Source organism: Motacilla alba, chromosome 3 (genome assembly GCF_015832195.1).
Source record: "Motacilla alba alba isolate MOTALB_02 chromosome 3, Motacilla_alba_V1.0_pri, whole genome shotgun sequence".
Taxonomy (NCBI): Eukaryota; Metazoa; Chordata; class Aves; order Passeriformes; family Motacillidae; genus Motacilla; species Motacilla alba.
Window position 1 is genome coordinate 6,756,768 of NC_052018.1, and position 17,878 is coordinate 6,774,645.

Here is a 17,878-nt window from a genome sequence, read left to right on the forward strand (position 1 = left end):
AAGAGAGGTCAAAGAAAAAACATAATTGCTGTCATCAGGGTAGGCAGCTCCTCTTTCAGATTGCTGCTATAATGGCCTCATGGCAGAAACATGATTAATCATTGCCTGTACTTAGCCTGAATTTCACAAATGTCTCCCTCTCCCCAAGCTCTTTTCTTTCAAGATTCTACAGTTACAAGTACTTTATTTCATACCTGTGCAGGAGTGACATTTCTAATACTTCATTCAGAACTTTAAAAATATTTAGTATGGGACGAGCTGTCATCTGCAACAATGTTTAAATCAACATGGGGTCCTGTTTGAAGAATGTATTTTTATATGTCACAATGAGACCACAGAATTGAAACTTGTCCTGGCTCCCTGTCTTGTTCTCAGCCCAGCGAAATGGAGCTTTTGGCATGTGGCAAAGAAATGACACAAGGAAAAGGAACAGTAGTCACTAGTCAAGGCTGAACTGGTTATAGCAAAGAAAACATGACTGACTGAGGAGGTTGATAATAATGGAGGAAATAGACCATGAGTGGTTGAAACAAAGGACAGAGGAATTTGTTTCTGCTGGCTGATGCTTCTCCACTTTTCCAACTAAGATTTTAACCAATAAAAAACAAACCATGTTTGTGGTGTTGTCACAACAGTTTCCAGTTAAAGACGAATCAAATCAGGATAAACTTCCAGTGTCCCTCATTTTGATTAGTTGCTTGTCAAATGAGTGAGAATGCAAAATATGGTAGGTTTACAAAGTCATTTGCAGTTATTTGCAGACCACTTCCTATAGAATTCTTATAGATCAGCACTGACCAACATTCCATGGTTTGAAAGATATGGCACTAGGGCTTGATTCTTTCAACAGCCAGAAAAATGGCCCCACAAATTCCTTAGTATCACTGGCTGTATTCTGATGATCCTTGCTGTGTCCAGCTGGTGACAGTTTTTCACCATCCTTTAGCAATCATCTGCAAAGCAGACTCTGACCAGTTGCTCTTGGCCAGGCTGGAGGGAGCTGTGCTGTACCCAAAGGGTCCACCCTGTGACCCTGTGTAGCTGCTAAGGTGTCCCTATTCTGCAGCAGAATATCCCCCCTGAGCCTCCTTTTCCCCAGGCTGAGCCCCTTTCCCAGCTCCCTCAGCTGCTCCTCATCACACCTGTGCTCCAGCCCCTTCCCCAGCTCCGTTCCCTTCTCTGGACACGCTCCATGCAATCACCTCCACAACAGGTGAAAAAAAAAAAGTTCAATATTAATATGCAACCTTCTTTTTCCCCTTGCTTGAAAATCTGTATTTTGATACAATTTTTATTTACAAAAAAAACCAAATAACTGCCTTGTGGCTTTATATTTTCTCCCTTATTTTTTTTAATAAGAGCCCTGCCTCCTTCTGTGGAATAAACAGATTCACTTTTCACTGATTATGCATTGAAGGGAAAAGTACTGTGTGTGTTGAATGAATATTTTCCCAGTTTGTATGTTTTTAATGAATATATCTGCAGCAGCTTCAAACCAGCAGAGGGAGTTTGCTCATGCAAATAATTTTTCAACTTCTCAACACAATCCTATTTTTTCAGTACTGTTATTACCTGGCAAGAACTGCTGCTGAAAAGAAGAGGTGAAATTTTACCATCCAGACTGTTTAACTCCTTAGTCCTAGAGGCTGCTTGCTCCCAGTCAATTTCTATGGGTGTCATTGTGCAAGAAGTTGCTGCAATGAAAAATGCATTAGAGAACTAAAAGCATGAAAAATCAACTCAGCTGGAATGTTTGAGAGCAAACTATTTGGTTAAAGGGGAATGTACAATTATTGCAGTGCACGTGCCACTCAAAAGTGCATGAAACCACTGTGTGGTAACAGCTGACACACTTTTTTTGGGGGGAAAAAAAAAGTCAGTTCCTTTACTTTTTGCACTCTAGAGAGAAGCCTTGAAAGTTCCTGGTTTTGGTTTCTTTATTTGGTAATACTGGAGTAATTTTAAGATGACCACAGTGGCAAAAAAGGTCAAGTGAAATGTTCACTGTAGCAGTACTAGGGAAACAGTCTCATTATTACTAGGTTGTTGTTTTGGTGGTTTTTTTGTGAGAGAAATCAGCTCTAGTGGTGACAAATTTTATCATTCTTATCTTGTGTTATAAACTTGCATAGCAGGAACTATACAATGATCTCTCTTGTAAAATAAAATTATAGCAGTTACTGATGTTAACTGTGGATATTATCTTCATCTGCAAGTATGTCCCAACCCTTCCTCTCTCAAAAGCTGGTAGAAATTCAGATATTCCATTAAGCTCAATCATAAAACACTTAAAATGCTAATATTTAATTTTTAAAAGTTTTCTTGAACAAATTTGTGAGACGATTGCATTAGTTTTGGGAACCTAATTGGATTTAAAAGTACTCTGAACCAAATATGCACTTTTATAATTCCATAGAGTCAGAGTATCAATTCTCTATACCTGGAACTGAAAGGAAGGTTGGAATAAAAAGCAAGAGCTACAGTGTTCCCTGTATATCTATCTGAATATGAGTAAAACTGTTTTCAAAGGACTGCATAAATACCAATTATTGACTAATATTCAAGGGAGAATGGCTCATTACAATTTTCAGCTTTTACTGAAGTGGAAAATGAGGAAGGAACTCATTGTAGGTGATTTAGAAGGCAATTTTTGGTAAAAATGCATTTAGCACATGCCACCAGACATAGAGCATAGAGAAAAGAAACAAAGTAGCCACGTGATTTAACAGTTGAGTGAAAATAGTCAGTAGCCTGGCACAGATGTATTTTCTTTACGTGTATTACAACTGCCAACCCATATGAGATTGCTAAATACAGGTCCCCATGCTGCTCTGAGTCACACGTGAGCAGACTCTTGCACTTTTGCAAACCTCAGTGCTGTGAAGTCTTGTCAGACTCAGCAAAGCGTGCAGCAGACACAGCTGCCAGTGCCACACACCTCACAGGGCACAGCCCAGCTCTAGACAGAAAACTGCTCAGGCTGCAGGGGGTGGATTCAGCAGCATCGCAGGCACTCACCCACGGAGAAAGAGACTTGGGCTCAGCAGCCTCCCACAGGGGCTCCCTCAGGAGCCATACCATTTCTGCCTCACTGGTAATGGAAAGAGGATGGAGGCTGAAGCACAGGACCAGCAGATGCTGGTGCTTTATCATCAGAGCAGATGGACTCGGAATAAATCTCAGGTTTTGTACTCAGGCTGCTAAGAAGCTTTGAACCAGACATGGCCAGAGTTATCAATAAATAAAACAGAATTTCACAAAGCCACTATCTCACCTGTCCACAGTGTAAGAACCAAGAACCAGGGCTTTGCTCTCCAACCTGTTCTAGGCTGAAGGGAGGGGCAAAGGCAGCTTTATGTCAGCATAAGTGAATAAGAACTGGAATGCCATTTGGTCAGCTTCCAGAAAGAAGGCTACATGGAGCTCCCTCAATGCTCTCTAAACATGTAGACTACTGACATTTTATTTCTCATCTCTTGTTCATGCACACTTAGCTTTGTGGCAGAGTTTAAAAAAGTAAAAACTGCTACATCAGAGAAAATTTATAATTCCTCTTATCCTTTATCCTTCTTTTCAGCATGTAGCTCTACTAAGGAAGTGGAAAAAAGCGATACATTAGACAGATGAGGATAATTCATTCTCATGGAAGTTATTTTCTGAATTTTTATTGGAAGAGACTTCAAACTCTAAGGCTGATGTTTCCTTTTTGTCCCGAACCTCCTCTTCTTATTAAGTATTTTAAACCTGGGGGTGCAGGAGGGTTGAAATTTTATAAAAAATAAATTCTCCTTTTAAAGGTAGCATCATGGGGCTATTTATCAGCAAAACACGGCACCTGTTTCAAGGAATTCTGACTATGACTTGTACATTCTCAGTTCTGCAGCTGAAAAAAATGGAAGCACCTGCCTCAAAGTATGGTGAAGCAGAAAAAATACCATAATAAAATGTGATATATAGTTGTTTATACACTCAGACTTCATGTTTTGTCTTTAGTGCTCATGATCTGACTCATTTTCCCTTTCTGTGCCATGAGAAAGATGCTAAGCAAAAGCGGACTCCTGGAAATACTTGACATTCTTTTCAGGCTAATTTTGTCCTGAGCTTGGCTGAAACAGCTCATTTGGAACCACTCATAAAAGGATGTCTGCAGCAAAAAAGAGGGACTATTTTCACTTCAGAGAGCCCTGCTGTGTTATATTCCCTGATTTTCATCAAAACCAGACCATGTTTACTTGTCCTTTTGGCCCCGGGGTCAGAGTTTTTTCTTTAAATTTCTTCAGTTCTAAGTAGTTGTTTCACTCATTCCTGAGTTTCCCACAAAAACCTAAACAGTGGCAGCCTGATATAGCTTGGAGCACTTTCCTACATGCATCTGAAGTAAAAAAACAAACAAACAAACAAAAAAAACCCCAAAAAACCACCCAACAAAAAAGACCCCTACCCTATAAACTCTTCAAAAGCAGTGCACAAGCCCACAAACACATGCATGATGTTATTGACATGGGCCAAGGGGATGGTTAGGTTGGGAAAGTCCTCTCAGATTATCCAGTCCAACCTGTGACCAGACAGCACCAGGTCAGCTGGACCCTGGCACTAAGTGCCACATCCAGTGTTTGCTGAACATCCCTCCAGGGATGAGACTCCACTGTCTCTGAGCTGCCCATTCCAGTGGGCAATCAACCTTTCTGTGAAAGGCTCCAACCTGAGCCCCCTCAGCCTTTCCTCATAAGATTTGTGCTACAGACCCAGAGATAGAGGAGGACTTTGTGCAGGGATGTGGGGTGGCCCCAGCAGTGAAGGGAGTGGTGAGGGGGACAGTGCTGTTCATGAGTCCTTGAAGCCAAAAAAGGCGAAAGGAATCCTGTGTGCATTAGGAAGAACATTGGCAGCACATCAGAGAGGTGATCCTGCACCTCTGCTCAGCCCGGCTGAGGCATATCTGGAGTGTTGTGTCCTGGTCTGGGCTCTGTGAGAGACACGGAGCTCCTGAAAGTGAGTCCAGTGCAGACTATGGAGATGGTGAAGGGAGTGGAACATCCTTCTTACAAGGAAAGGCTGAGGGAGCTGAGGCTGTTCAGCCTTGAGAGGGGCCCTCATCCCTGGGTGTCCCTGTGTGCATGGAAGGTCAGAGCAGGGCCCAGGCTCTGCTCCAGGGCCCAGCAATGGCACCAGAGGAACGGGCAGGAGCTGATCCCAGCAAGTTCCACCAGAACATGAAGAAGAACTTTACTGTGCAGTGACCAAGCACCGAACAGATCACCCAGAGAGAGTGTGGAGTCTCCCTCACTGGAGATATTCCAGACCTGTCTGGACACAATCCCATGCCACGTGCTTTGGGTAATTCTGCTTAAGCAGGGAGGTAGAACCACTATGGTCCCTTCCGACTTGACGTATTCTGTGATTGTGTGAAGGGGGTGATGAGGGGAGTGATGAGGAGGCTGATGAAGGGGCTGTGAGGGGGGTGATGATGGGATTGTAGGGGGATGTGAGGGGAGTGATGAAGGAGCTATGAGGGGTGGTGAGTGAGGTATGAGAGAGCTGCGAGGAGGCTGACTGCGGAGTGATGAGGGGGCTGTGAGGGGGTTATGAAGGGGGGTTTGATGAGGGCGGTGAAGAGAGGAGCGCTGAGGGGCCGGAGAGGCGGCTGACCGGGGTCTAACGAGGGGGAGGATGAGGGCCGGGGGCGGTGCCGGGGGCGGTGCTGGGGCGGTGCCGGGGCGGTCCCTGCCCTGAGGGGCGGGTCCGGGGGTGGAGCGAGTTCCCCGCGCGGGGCGGAGCCGCGGCGGTGACGTCATCCCCGCCTGGCAACGGCGTGGGGGCGGTGGCGGCGCGCGGCTCTCGCGGGACTTGGCGCCCCCCGCCGTGGGCGGGGCGGAGCCGCCGGTGCCGAGCTCGGCGGAGGCGGCGGCGGGAGCGACGGGACGGGACGGGCGAGCGGCGCCTCTGCCCCGGGCCGCCCGCGGCTCGGAGCCGCCCCTTCCACGCCCGTAGCGCCACGGATGGAGCCGCAGTGCCCGGCTTGAGTGTGTCGGCGGGACCCGGAGCCGCTCCGCCGAGCCTGGGCGGGCGGTCGCAGCATGGGTGAGCGCGGCGGGGCGGGCGGCGGGACCGGCCCCCTCTGCCCGCTTCCTCGGGGGCGCCTTCGCCGCCCTTTGTCCGAGGGGAGGGCGCGGACCCTTGGGGCCCGGGGCAGCCCTCGAGATGCCTGGGGCGGGAGCGGTGTCGGTACCCGGGGAAGCTGCCGGGCCGGCGGGTGCGGCAGGTGCTCGGTGAGCGCTCCCTCCCGGGAGAGGCCGGGGCCGCTCCGTCCCGCGGGTCGGTCCCGGGGGCTGCGGAGGCGCCCGGGCTGGGAGGAGGCGCGGGGGGTTCCGTGCGTTTCGGCGGGGAGAGCGAGGTGTACAGCAATGCCTGGTGCTGCTTGGAGGGAGTGGCTTGGTGAAGCATAAAAGTTTTTATGGCTAAATCCAGCCCTTTCGCCTTTTTTTTTTTTTTCCTTTTCCACTCAGCGTCAATTTGAGCTGCGCCTTCGCCTATTTCTCCACCAAGGCGGAAGCACTCACTGTATGTATTTTAAAGAGAGTGAGTGTAGAACCGCTGGGAATGTTCCTGTGTGCAGGATGTGCCAGTTCAGGTTCACACTGGAGACAGTCATTTGTGATGGGTCTGGTTTTTAGTGTAAGTGTCGGCATAGGGAAGTATCAACGGGTGAACTTAAACACCGCTCGGGAGAGCTCTCTTTGCTTATAGCGACTTCCTCTTTATAGGGACTGCGGACCTCACTGGGGTCCCAAACGGTGCGCGGATCATTTTGTCATTTTGTCTGTCTCTCATTCCTCCGCCCTGCTCTGCTGTGCTGTGCAGCGCCGGTGTACTCGTGGAGGGTGTGTGCAGCGGCGCGGGTGGCCGTGGCTTCAGTGTCCTGTGTGCTTATGCTGCTGTGTGCAAACTTGCTCCATCAGAACGGGAGTAAAGCTTTTAAAGTGGAAGGATACCTGGGTTTTGGATAGCTTTTCTGCCTCCCCGTTGTGCATGAGAATGTAGAAGTGCACGGTGCGCAGATCAAACGTCCAGTTACTGAAGCGAGAAACGCTCCTCCTGGCTGGTGTTCTGCTGATTATCAAGATCTGCTTTCAGTGTGTTGATCTCGGTGGAAGTTGTCTTATGAGGTCAAAGCACCCTTAAAATGAAATCTGAAAATAGAAACTGAAATTAGTGTTTTAAATTCTGGTAGAAGCCAAACGTCTCACTTTTAGATGCTTTTTGTGATTATTCAGAATAGGTAATACTTGCTCTTAGTTTCTTTTCGGGCTGCATTGTTTAATTTGCAAGTGGGAAATGTCTGTGAGAAAGGTCATTGTAGTGGCCTGTGATTGTAGTTCCTAAAGTATAAAGGCTTAGTGTGCTAATTAAACATGTTGAACTCAGGCTGTAATGCTGAAATGAGAAACACCTCAGGATTGACCTGTGGTAGGTTTGGGTTATTAAAATCCTTAGTATAGTCAATTAGTACAGTGAGGAATACTGTATAGGGACTGAGTCCAGTTCATGATTGTATGTGATTATTCTATGACATGGTTTTATGTATTTTTGTCCTTAAGTTTCCTTTTCTAAAGGAAATCCTCTTCTGATGACCATAATGAGCATGTTGTTACTGTTCTGTGTATGACTGAACTGAGTGGGTGCACACACTGTGTTGAGTATTGCTGTTGTGTGGTTATTTATTGCCATAACAGTTTGTGTGTATGTGCAGTTACACAGCAGTTCCTGCCAGGATGGTGACCAAGCTCTAGAAAGGATTGTATAATAATCCCAGAGCCTTTTAAACAGATTTTCTCTGAAGATGTTGTCCTTTATTCAGATTTCCAAGTATTTCTTTATTGTAGTCAAAAGGGGTGAGGAATGTGCAATAAAACATCACTAAAAATAAGAGTGGAAGAAGAAGTAACTGTAGCTTGCTCTGCACTCACTGTAATTAGTAGTTGCCTCCCAATTTACTTTGAGAAGACATTAGTTGATTATTTTATTACTGGTATCATGGTAGAGCTGGCTCTTGATAAGAGATTGTCTGTTTTGTCAGCTTCCGGAAGGGATTTGATATGTAAGAGGCAGCTTAGAGAGGAGTGTTGAGGTATCTTTGATGAACTCAAGGATTTTTGAGATTTGTGGAGATGTAAGAACAGTCAGTATGACTCTGGAAGAACCAAAAGGAGAAGGGCAGAAGTACAGAATGCCTTGGAAACAAGTTCTTTCATGTTCTTCTGGTAGCTGGAAATTAATGTTTCAGGAGCACGTGTCATTGAGGCGTCTGAAGGATGGGGAGGGAGATGTGATCAGAGGTGACACACACAAGACCATATAAAGTTATTGGTAATGTCCAGTGACACCCTTGAGCCCTGTCATTATAATTCTCTACCTTCTGCACTAGATTAATCATGTGTGTATGACTCTAGAAACATCTTGGTAAACAGATTAAAGGGAAAAATGTATTCAGATGTTCTAGGTAGAAAAGACTTTACTTATTGAATTGTCTTTTGCTGTCTTGGGTTGATATTAACTTGGAGAGATTAGCTTCCAGCTAACTGTCATATGGCTTTATAGCTAAGAAGGAAACATTCCAGCAACAGCTGATAAATTGCCACAGTGGAAAACTGCAATCCACTGAACATCTGTCAGTATCTTCTTAGCTATATGTGTTTCCCCAACTATTTTATTTCCAAAAATTTGTGCAGACTTTGATTTGTGGTTCCCATGGTTAGTGTATCTGAATTTGCTACATGTTATCTTCAGGAAAATTATAATTTTGGAGTACTTTAAGAAGCCAGATACTCTGTAGACCAAATATATTTATACTTATTCTGTTGGCAGTGTAAGTTCATTGAACATTAAACTTGTGTGAAGCCTTTTGCTAGCTTCATGTTGGCAACAAAAAACAATCTAAAAGGTTTTTGTAAGCAGACTTTAACATATTGCTGTGGGGACAGTGGCAGTTTCAGTATTCCTCAGTAGTATTCCAAGAACCTGTTAGAACATTACTTCAGGATTTGTTTTTCAATTCAAAACAAAACAAAAACCCCTCACAGAACAATCCCCAACCAAAAATCTACTCCATACACCCCCAAGCAAATGGGATAGGATAGATGAAGCGTCCTGCTGCTGCTGTTTTTACCAGTAAATGTGTAAGGTGGGATGTGCAATTGAGCTTCAGTCAGACTTTATTGTAGAGTAAAATGGCTTGTACTACCATTTTCTTTATTGTAGACAAAACCATAAGGGAGGGTGATGTAAAATTGACTCTGGAAGATACATGCCTAAGCTACTGGGAAACCAAATTACAGTAACTGGGAAGAGTTGATGGATCCTGACTTTGGGTGAAGACCGAGCAGAAATCGCATCAAAAGGTGCTAGAGGTTCTGTCAGCTCAGCTCTTGCTTCTTTTGGTTTTTGGGGTTTTTCCCCCAAGAATGTAAGAACTGCTATGCTGAGAGTCCTGACTGTGGAGACAGGTAGGGAGGAAAAGGATATGGAAAGCCGGTTTGTAGTGGAAAGTTTTTTTTCCTTTTTTTTAAAATAAAAACCCCTAGTCTGGCAGTAAGTGATTTATGAACTTTCTCAGAGGTGATTGTGGTTTCACCAGATCTTTTTTTATACATAGTTCAAGTCCGTGGTTGTCCATCCCTAAGGGCTCAAAAAAGCCCTGTGGTTTTTGCCAGCCACCGTCTGTGACAGTGGGAATCCCTGCTTTACATATATGGAAATGAGTGGGGGAAATGTGTCCTTTCAGTGTGAGGTTTTTTTGCCCTGAAACTGCTCCTTGTTCTGCCAGACTTCTTTGTGTTTTTGAGAAATGATGGGTGATTGTTTGGTGGCTTCATACTGAGAAGTCTCTCTTCATGTACTTTTGTCATATGCCAGACATTCCAGGTGCTGGTCACAGTTACTGGATAGTTATTTTAGTATTGATCATGTTTTCATCTTGTTGAAAAGAGTTTTTCATGTTGTTCAAGATTCAACTTCATGCAGGGGTGGAATTGTATTTACTGTCTTGATTTCTTTTGTTTTTCTGAGAGTTCTTAAGAGCTTTAGTTTCAGTTAGGTAGTACCTTGCCCTCGAATTACCCTCATCTTCACGGGCTTTCTCCATTGTCTGCCTGTGCTTGGTTTTTTTTTTTCCCTTAGTGGGTTTTGTTGCATAAACACAGGAAATGTGTGGTCGGGCACACTGCGCTGTCTGGGGCTGAGGTGGCTGCCTGCTCTGTCCTGCTCTGGCTGTCACAGCTCTGCTCTTCCCATTCATTCTGCTTCCTTGAGATGCTGTCACATAGGACTGCTGGTCTGGTAGTTCCTTAACCTAGCTTGATAAAAATGATTTGTTAGGAAAGAGCAGCAATGAAAATGCTTAAAGTGACTGAAATAATCTTGACAAAAGTGGTGCCTCAATCAGGTGAAATTTGTTGCTAGTGGGTCTGAGGCGTAGTGATTTCTATCAGCTATGATTGCTACCTGGGCACTTAAAATGTGTCCTGGGCCTTGGCAGGGGTTTAACTTTTTTCTTCTGGTCCTTTTAAAGTGAGTATTTGTTTGTCTTTTTTTTAAACTGGCATCTTGTATTTTGTAAGGTAGCTAAATTCCATTCTGCTTTTTCTTTCCATAATGTTGTTTTTTGTTTCTGCTCCGAGTTGTGAATGTGCTAATGATCGAAAATGTTCCCAGCACTCAGTGGAGGTGGTGCCTGAGCCTTTGCTGTCCCTTGCTTTGGATGTGGGGTGGTGAGAAACAGATTTCCCCAGTGCTGTGGTGTGGGAGCCCAACTCTGTGTGAGCATCACCCATGGCTGTCCTGGTGCACTGGCGACAGCAGGGCTGAAGCACTAAAACTGCCTTTCCAGTTGCCCCTTTTCTAGTGTGAACTATGCTATGTTAATAAGTGTCCTTTCACCATAAATTATTCCCTGTTTCCCAGCATAAACTTCAGACTTCGTTTCACCAGCATGGCCATTTACTTTCTCTGACTGATGCCAGCAAGAGTTTTTGGTGGGATTGTGTTTTACTTCACTACTTCCACGCAGAAGCAGTGACTTTCTTCATATACAATCAGTATGAAATACTTGTTTTTCAGAGATCTTGAACAAAGAAAATGATGCATTGTAGATATTTTTGAACAAAAATTTAAGTCTTGCCACTGCCAGAGTCCTAAATCAGACTGAAGGAAAAATCACAGTATGTGTCTGTCTGCCAGATGAGTTAAATCTTTCCACTTTGGGGTGATGTACACTGTAGAGAGTATAATATGAGGTAATTTAGAATATTAAGTTCACTTTTCTTAAAGGAATATTTATTGCCTATAATATGCTCATGACCCTGAGATTGGCTCAGCTCATCAGAGCCTGGTGCTAAAAACAGCAAGGTTATGAGTTTAGTCCCTGTATGGGCCATTTATTTAGGAGTTGGACTCAATGATCCTTGTGGGTCTCTTCCATCTCAGAACACTCTGTGAAATCTGTATTAGGCCAGGACTGCTTTCAGCAGAATAAATTAGAATATAATATTTTGAATAATTAAAAAAATGAAGCATTTTCCTGTAATTTCAGCAGTTTGTGCAGTGCTGACCCGTGGTGTTAGAGATTAGGGCTGCAGCTGCTCTCCACTTAGTGCTGAAGAACTTTGTGATTGCAAATTGAGTTTAAATTTGACGTTGTTGAAGAAACTCAAAATGAATGTTATTGCTTTCTAGTTTTAACTAGATAAAGTGTTGCTTTAAATTATTTAAATGGCTTAAGATTGCACTGTTTCTTAACAGTAAATAAATCCCTGTAAACATGGTGCTTTTTGTCTTTAGAGGCAAATGGTTTTGGAATTAAGCAGTGCTAGGCAATCTCATTATTTTTGCTTCTGCAGCAGCTGTGAATAGATTTTTGTGGATGGCAGTTACTAATGATTTTTACTTTAATTTTAAATAAGGCAGTTTTGCTAGAGTTCCTGGAAACTTGCCTGACTTACTATATAAAGAAGACTTTTAAGTCATCAGTTTCTGCCTCTTTGATAAAATTACTAAGTGGTTGGCCTTTGTCACATGTTTCTGACTGTGGATATAGTTCGATCTTTTTAAGCTGGCACTGAAGTTAAGTCTGAGCCTTTGCTTACCTCTGACTAATGAGCATCGTTCTCTTCCCTTGCTTGTATGAACCAAATAATCTGGAACTTCCCTGTCTTCCTGAATCAGCTTTCAGCCAGGCTGGCTGTCCAAAAACTGAGACCGAGCTCGTGGCTGCAGGAAGACGATGAGGATGCTACTGACACTGATACCAGGCGCAGCACACTTACAGCAGTTGCCAGTTTGGCCTCGATAGAAATTTTTTGTCTTCAGGTTTTGGCTCTTCAGTTCAATTGTGGCTTTATTGGTAACATACCAGTGTACCTTCATTCCTCTTAGTATGTTTTTATTTCCCAAAGTTGCACTGTTTCTTCATTTTTTGGGGAAAATATAAAAGCAAACTTGTCAGAATGTTTTGAGTTATTTCTTCTCAATGCATCTTTGGCACTCAGGGGGAAGGGTCTCCATATTTGCTGCTTGAAGAAATAAAACCACTAGTTTCATGAAGTGGGGAAGAATCTCATCACTTAACTCTGAACTTGTACCTTGAGCTATGAACAGATTTGTTTGAAGGCTGCTTTGCATTTAATCTCCCTTGTCACACGGTGGGTGCAGTTCCAGCTGTGCTTCAGAGATAACCCCAGGCTGCTGCTGGCTGGGGCCTGAGCTGTGCAGTGCCTGTGGCTGTGAGCCCTGCTGGGAGCTGACCAGCTGCCTGGTGGGGACAAACTCCTGTGCCAGCTCTGCCACCGTGTCAGCAAGCTGGATGGCCTCACTGGCTGCAGTCCTTACCTCCTGGGCAAGAGAGTGGATGGGACAGAATTTCAGGAGTCAGGGAATGCAGAATGTTTTTCCTTTTCCGTTTTAACCTGCAGTTACTTTGCACTAGATCCATGCTATAATTTCATAAGTTTTTTCAATGTGTCTGTATTAATTGTTCTTCCTAAGTGTTCATGATCCACCAAACTGGTTATTTCACAGCATTCTTTTTCTGTATCTTTAAAGGGTTTTTTTTATCCTTCCCAATCCATTTTAAGCCAGCCAAGTGTTCCTTTTAAACTGTACCTCTAATTTGCAATTTTTAAATTGATTTAATAGTACTTTTAAAGATAAAACAGTTTCTAAACAGCTAGAACCTGTTACTGAAATGCCTTTTGTATTTCTGTAGGTGTTGTTTTTGGTTGTTCTCAATAATGTGTATGTGTAGAGAAGAGGACTGAGCACAATATGTAAAAGTATGCATCTGTTCTTCTGTATCCTGATTTTCTGCAGTTGGGCTGGACTGGCAACATTCCCATCACTTAAATGCTTTTATGTAGTTTGGCTTTTTTAGCATTATCATAAACCAGTAAATGCAAGATTAAGTAGAATAAGCCTGCCTATAACTTCAGGTAAATCACATTGTTATTTGCACTCATTTTAATATCTAAATGTTTCTGTCAGGGAAGTTATTAATTGCTAGAACAAACTGCCAGGACAACGCTAGATCCATCATTTCTTGGTATGGTCAATCCCTGGATAATGCAAATGTGTTCTTTAATCTCCCCTTTTGGCAGGTTGAGTGATCATGTGTCCATACAATGATCTAGTCCAAGACACTGGCTAAGGCTGAATCCAGCTGGAAGAGAACCAGCTGGCTGATTTGGCAGCAAACTAGACTGACACACCCTGGAGCAGCACAACTGTGAGACCAGCATAGGGGAGGAGGTGGTGAAATGAGAATGAGTAGGGAAAGACCATGCAGGGTCACTGCTTTCGCCTCAGATTGTTGGAGTCACTGTAAAACTCTGGGTTCTGTAAGCGGCTAAAGCAGTCGTTCCTGAAAAGCAGAGCCTGTCTCTTTCCCTTTCCAAAGAGGTTAAGTGAAGAATATCCTTTTGTTAAGAGATTTTGGTACAAGGCTTGACAAAACTAGCAGGACTTAGAAGCTGCATGAGTGTCTGCAGGGTGGGCCATGGGCTGTTTGTTTGAAACCTCAGTGTCCCACACAACACTTCTTGCTGTGTTCAGCTGAGTTGGTGCTGTTCAGAAGCCAGGTGGAATGAGATGCCGTGCTGCAAGTGGGGCAGTGGAAGTGCTGAGGTGAGCAAGGCTTTTGAAGCCATGAAGATAAAAGCAAATATGTTAATCCCATGCTCTCCTGGGTATGGTAGATAAAGAGGCAGCAGATTTTCTTGAGAAGTGCAAACAGCAGAATGTAGCCTTTTAATTAAGGATAAATTATCATGAACTGTGCTGTTTTGCTCTTGAAAATCAAATACAGGACTTCCTTTGCCTGACCTGCAGTTACTGAAAATACATCTCATCCTTCAGCACAGGGAAGGAGAGTCTGTGAAGTGGAAGATTATACTAAAAACCATTACATTGACATAATCACATTATCAGAACCCCAAATATAACAGGGTCTGCTTTTACAGCCTACCAGTATCTGAATAAAGATGTGGGGTCAGGAAGTAAGGGAATTGGAAACTATCCCAGTTGACACCCTTTGCAGCTTGAGGAGATCTTGAAGGCATTTTTTAAATCATTGTCTGCTATACACACATATATACATATGTGTGTATGTGTATATATATATATATATACATATGTGTGTATGTATATATATACATATAATTACCAGTGTGGGGTTGTCAAGTAAAGGCACAATTAAGAGTTTATGAAATTGCTTCCTCTTGTTTTCATGTGCTCATCACCTTACTAGAAGCTTATTTTGTGGGAAGAGTTTGCTGTTTCAGTTTTAGCACTTCATCCTTACTGACAGAGAACTATAAGGCACATGTATGGATTGTAATGTAAATAGCTTCTAATGTGTAGGTTGTAGGAGAAAACCTGCCTTGATAGATAACCAGTAACAGAAAGCCTCAGGCTGAATGAACAGCAGATGAAATAAAGCTGTTTATGAAACAGGAGATGTGCTGTCAGTGCAATAAGGCACAGCCTGCCATCTCCATGAAGCAAGAAGACTCTACTGATTTCCCATCAACACAGAGCTGCTGGATCCTGCTGTTCACTGCTGTATCCTGGTTTTTCAGTTCTGAGCAGTGATTGAAGTGGTAAATCCTGACCTTGGTGTTTGAAAAAGCTGAGGTTGTATTACTGACTCTTCTCTCTTGATTTCACTTTTTTTGTGTGTGTGTAGCTGGGTCCCCAGGATTATGCCTGTACTTGTGAGTATGTGGGAACAACCAAGAATATTTCATTTGCATTTCTGAAATCCAAACTACTCCTTCAAGTGACTCTGTTGAGAGCAGCAGAGGTGAGGGTTGGCTTTCTGTGAACTTACCTCAGGTGCTTTGTCTCCTGATGGCAGCAACTGCTATCCCTTGCTTTTCTGCTTTTATCCCAGACTGCTTTTCATGAACTCCTGTAAGGCCTCTGATCCCTTCTCAAATTCTTCAAATACCAATCATGGTGTTACTATCAATTAGCCCTGTGAGACACAGCACATGCTGTAGCTGCTTCCAAGCTGCATATTTGGTGATCAGACAGCCATCAGGTTAGAAGGGCAAGTGTTGGGGCAGTCCTGAAGTCTTTTCCTTGGAAGGACTGGGATTTAAGTGCTTCAGTGCTGACTCTGCAAAAAACCCTAAAAATAAAAAATGTACAGCTCTTACTTTAGAGATGCTGCTCTTCTGGCATGTTTCAGCCAAGTGGGTGTACCGGGGAAGAATTACTGGGAGTGAAGCAGAAGGATGGGCAGGTAGGGATGCTCACATAACACTGATTTCTTCAAATGCTCAAGATTATGACCAGGTACCTAAAAAAACTCCACAGTGATTGGGGTGGGGGATGATTGATGAGCTTCAGTAGTAATGAACTACCTTACTGTCTGCTGGGGGCACGAGCAGCATAGTAGCCAGCAGGTGATGGGAAGTGGTTGTTCCCTACTCCCTGGCACTCCCAGGCAGGCTCTAAATTAATGTGTCCAGTTTTGCTCCTCCCTCCCCTCAAATGCAGCAGGAATGCCACTGAGCTGGAGAGTTGGGGGTGGTTGGGAGGCTGGTGCATGTGGTGTGCAAGAATTAGGTGTAGCCTGGAGAGAGCAACCTACTCTCCTTGGAGGCACAGTGAAAATTTATGAACCAATGCCTGCAAGTTAGGACAGAGGTAATTCCCACTGAAAATAATGTGGAAAAATTATGATGAGAAAAGTATCAGTATCAGAAAAGGCGCTTGGGGTGGCTGTTTTATCTCCATCCTTTCAAGGCTTCTAAAATTTAGCTGGACAAAGCCTTGAGCAACCTGATTTGACTTTGGGATTAACCTTGCTCTGACCAGTTTGGAATATGTAACCTCCAGAGGTCTTTTCAAACCCAATTTTCCTGTGATTTGAAGCATTGCAAGCCATGTAGATTGAAATAATGATCTTAATAAGAATTACTTAAATCCTTCTAAATGCATATGGAAATAGATATTTGAAGGACTTGCTCTCTGAACTTTTAAAACATAACTGACCTAATGAAACAATTTTGCCTCCTTTAAAACTGTCTGATTGAGATTGTAGGGTGCCCTTGAGCATCTGCTGTTTTGACTGGCTTTTGTAAAGTCCATTTCATAAGGATTTCTTTCTGTGCTTTTCTATCAGATGTTCAGTTTATTGTCTTGACTAAAATGTCCACACTAAAAAGTAAATGAACTTTATGTCACAATTAGTATGCCCTGACAGCATGGAGTCAGATACAAACACTTGTTCCTGTTATAATGCTAAGCATATTTTGTGGTTTTTGCAAAATTCCAATCTGGGACCATTCAGACTCTTGCATCATGTCTGTTTTTGCAGATGAAGGGAACACTTTGTGCATGCTCCGAATAATGCTTTTAAGTTCTTGTAAATTTATTTCAAAGCCAGATTCTTGCCATGTTTGCACAAGTACTAATTGTCATTCAGAATTAGAGATGTGCCAAATTGTAGGCTGTCTGTCAAAGCATTTCTGCATTTCTTTGGAGCGTAAAGGGAGTTTTCATTTAAACCCAAAAGGCTTTCAGAGATTTTTTTTGTTTTCATAACTCTTGAATTCATAACCTGGGGCTATGATCATGATGTCCTTTTTGGCTAGGAGAATCCTGGAAAAAAAAATCTGTAGGAGAAGCTGAAGCTTTTATAGTACTGTAGAGTCCTGACAGAAGAAAGAAATCTTCAAAGACAATTTTTTTTTTCAGGGGAATGGCTTTGTAAGAAGAGTTCTTAGATAAGCAACAGCCTCAAACTTATTTTTGTGAGCTAATTACCTAGTGAAGGCTTTAAGGGAACACGTATAAATACAGTGTTGACCTCAAGGTGCTTTCACTGCTTATTTGGTGCTTTGGATTTGAACAAAATATAGATGAAGTATGATTATTTTGTTCTTCAGTGCTTTTTGGCATGGCTTTGTTTTAGCAGAACTTGTTATTTGGTGTTTTGTGACTCACCTTGAATGTTTTGCCAAATAGATGTTATAAAATTAACTTTAGGGAAGGAACAGAGGAAGAGGCATAAATCTATATATAGAACAGTGTCTGAGTCATGGCTTCAGAAAATGTGTGGTTTTTTTAAATACGTTCCCGTGTGCCCTCAAAGATCCCTGGTTTTCTCTGCAATGTGAATTAGTAGCATTTTTTCACTTCCGCTTGTGGAGACATTTGCTGCCTTTCCTGCAGGTGTCACCTCTCATTTCTGGGGGGGTTTCTTGCTCTGACTGAAGGAAATAATATGCAGCACAAACCATCACTTTCTGCTCCATGTCACTTCCCAGGCAAAATGTTTTGTTCTCCTCTATCCTTATAAAGTATTAAATACCTGAAGGCA

General features: G+C 43.2%; 1 protein-coding gene across 2 annotated transcripts in view; it reads left to right on the top strand.

Annotated features, from left to right (window-relative positions):
* The first annotated feature begins 5,829 nt into the window (after positions 1 to 5,829).
* LOC119698785 (CD2 associated protein) overlaps positions 5,830 to 17,878 on the top strand; it is a 75,383-nt gene continuing 63,334 nt past the window's right edge. Inside the window, exon 1 of one of the 2 annotated variants that reach the window (XM_038131310.1) lies at positions 5,830 to 6,081. In XM_038131310.1, coding sequence (XP_037987238.1) covers positions 6,078 to 6,081 — 4 coding nt within the window. In that variant the 5' untranslated portion in view covers positions 5,830 to 6,077. The remainder of the gene's footprint in view (positions 6,082 to 17,878) is intronic. The other variant, XM_038131309.1, reaches the window with a different exon arrangement.